Here is a 1436-nt window from a genome sequence, read left to right on the forward strand (position 1 = left end):
CAGCTTTATTCAGATAAACTGGCTACATTAGATATAAAAAATATCTGAATCCCATAAGAACACAGAATCTCTGCAATATCAAATATTTTTGGAAAACTCAGTGAAGAGTTGCTGGTTTGCAGGAAGTGTGCAGTAAACTGACGGTCCAGTTCTGCTTTATGACCCCTTCTCCTGCAGGAAGCAGCCATCAGTAGAAGGGAACTGGATTTTGGGTAGCACCTCCCTGCTAAGCTCCTGTCACACCTTGCTGATTTCTCCAGTGTCTGCCTGACGTCCCAGAATCTCCTAAAACGCTGGCATACGCTGAACTTTCTATGGATTTTTTTCTATTTCTATAACAACAGCCAAACCTATGCTAACGCACGGCAGCGTAATGAACATGAAATACCACAAGCATCATTTCATGGGCATTACGCTGCCTCACTTTAAGCTGCTCCCCTCAGACACATGTCTGCTCCTGAGGGGGGAGCCTGCATAAAAACATGCCTCTGATCGCGGTTTTAACCTAGCTGCTGTTTACCACCCACCAAAAAAAGAAACAAGAAAGAAAGAAGGCGCCATTAAACAGTAGCTGGAAGTTAGAAACACGTTCAGCGCTCGTCTGGAACACGTCAGATACGCTGATATGTTGGAGAGAAGTTCTGGATCAGTTACTCAGAGGTTTAGGATCAGCTAGACGCCACGACTGATGAGGAACTGATACTGAACGGATGTCGACCATCAGATAACTGACCTGGAACTGACGGCCCACGGATGATGGCATTCGACAGGCATACCACATGAAATTAGGAGCATGCTCAAGATTTTCCAACGTATTTGCTGTATGTTGATGTGTTCCAGCGTGCTTCAGTGTGCTCATCACTTATACCAAATGTAACCATAACTTATCCAACGTATGCCAGATTTTTCATACGTCAGCCACACACGGGTCTAAATCGTCAAGGTGTAACAGTGGCTTTAGGAACCCCACCCAGTGAGGTGGTCCATCATGTCCATTTCCCTCTGATCCTGCCACCAACAAGAGACTGGACAATAGCTGTAGTTTAAATGTTTTAATCCATACCAGCATGGACACATGCCCTGGAGACGCTCCTGCATGATGTCCACCATCCGCCTGTTTGAATGCATTTCCAAACACCCTAATAACTGATCATGTCCATGAAGGCTGAGCACGCCACCGTCCTTCTACATCTGTGAAATCGCTGCATTATGACCAATCGCTTCTCCTTTTACAGACATGCCTCCAAGGATGCTGGGACCCAAAAATCAGTTAATCAAAGTCATCGTGAACAACCGCACCTTCCTGAACTGCCCTTTCTTTGGCTCACCATTGCCCGTGTTACGCTGGTGAGGATCTTCTTTGTTCACATCATGTAAAGCAAAGAAATCTGTGTTTTTTTTTTCGGCTATTAAAGGAATAGTACACCCAAAACATG

At 45.2% G+C, this 1436-nt stretch overlaps 1 protein-coding gene across 1 annotated transcript in view; it reads left to right on the top strand.

The window, feature by feature from the left end:
- The window catches only part of LOC107101175 (neurofascin-like), a 129125-nt gene that overhangs the window by 62195 nt on the left and 65494 nt on the right, over positions 1-1436 (top strand). Inside the window, exon 14 of the mRNA XM_015399976.1 lies at positions 1236-1347. Within this exon, the coding sequence (XP_015255462.1) occupies positions 1236-1347 (112 nt within the window). The remainder of the gene's footprint in view (positions 1-1235; positions 1348-1436) is intronic.

Source organism: Cyprinodon variegatus, unplaced genomic scaffold, assembly GCF_000732505.1.
Source record: "Cyprinodon variegatus isolate N-32 unplaced genomic scaffold, C_variegatus-1.0 Scaffold1063, whole genome shotgun sequence".
NCBI lineage: Eukaryota > Metazoa > Chordata > Actinopteri > Cyprinodontiformes > Cyprinodontidae > Cyprinodon > Cyprinodon variegatus.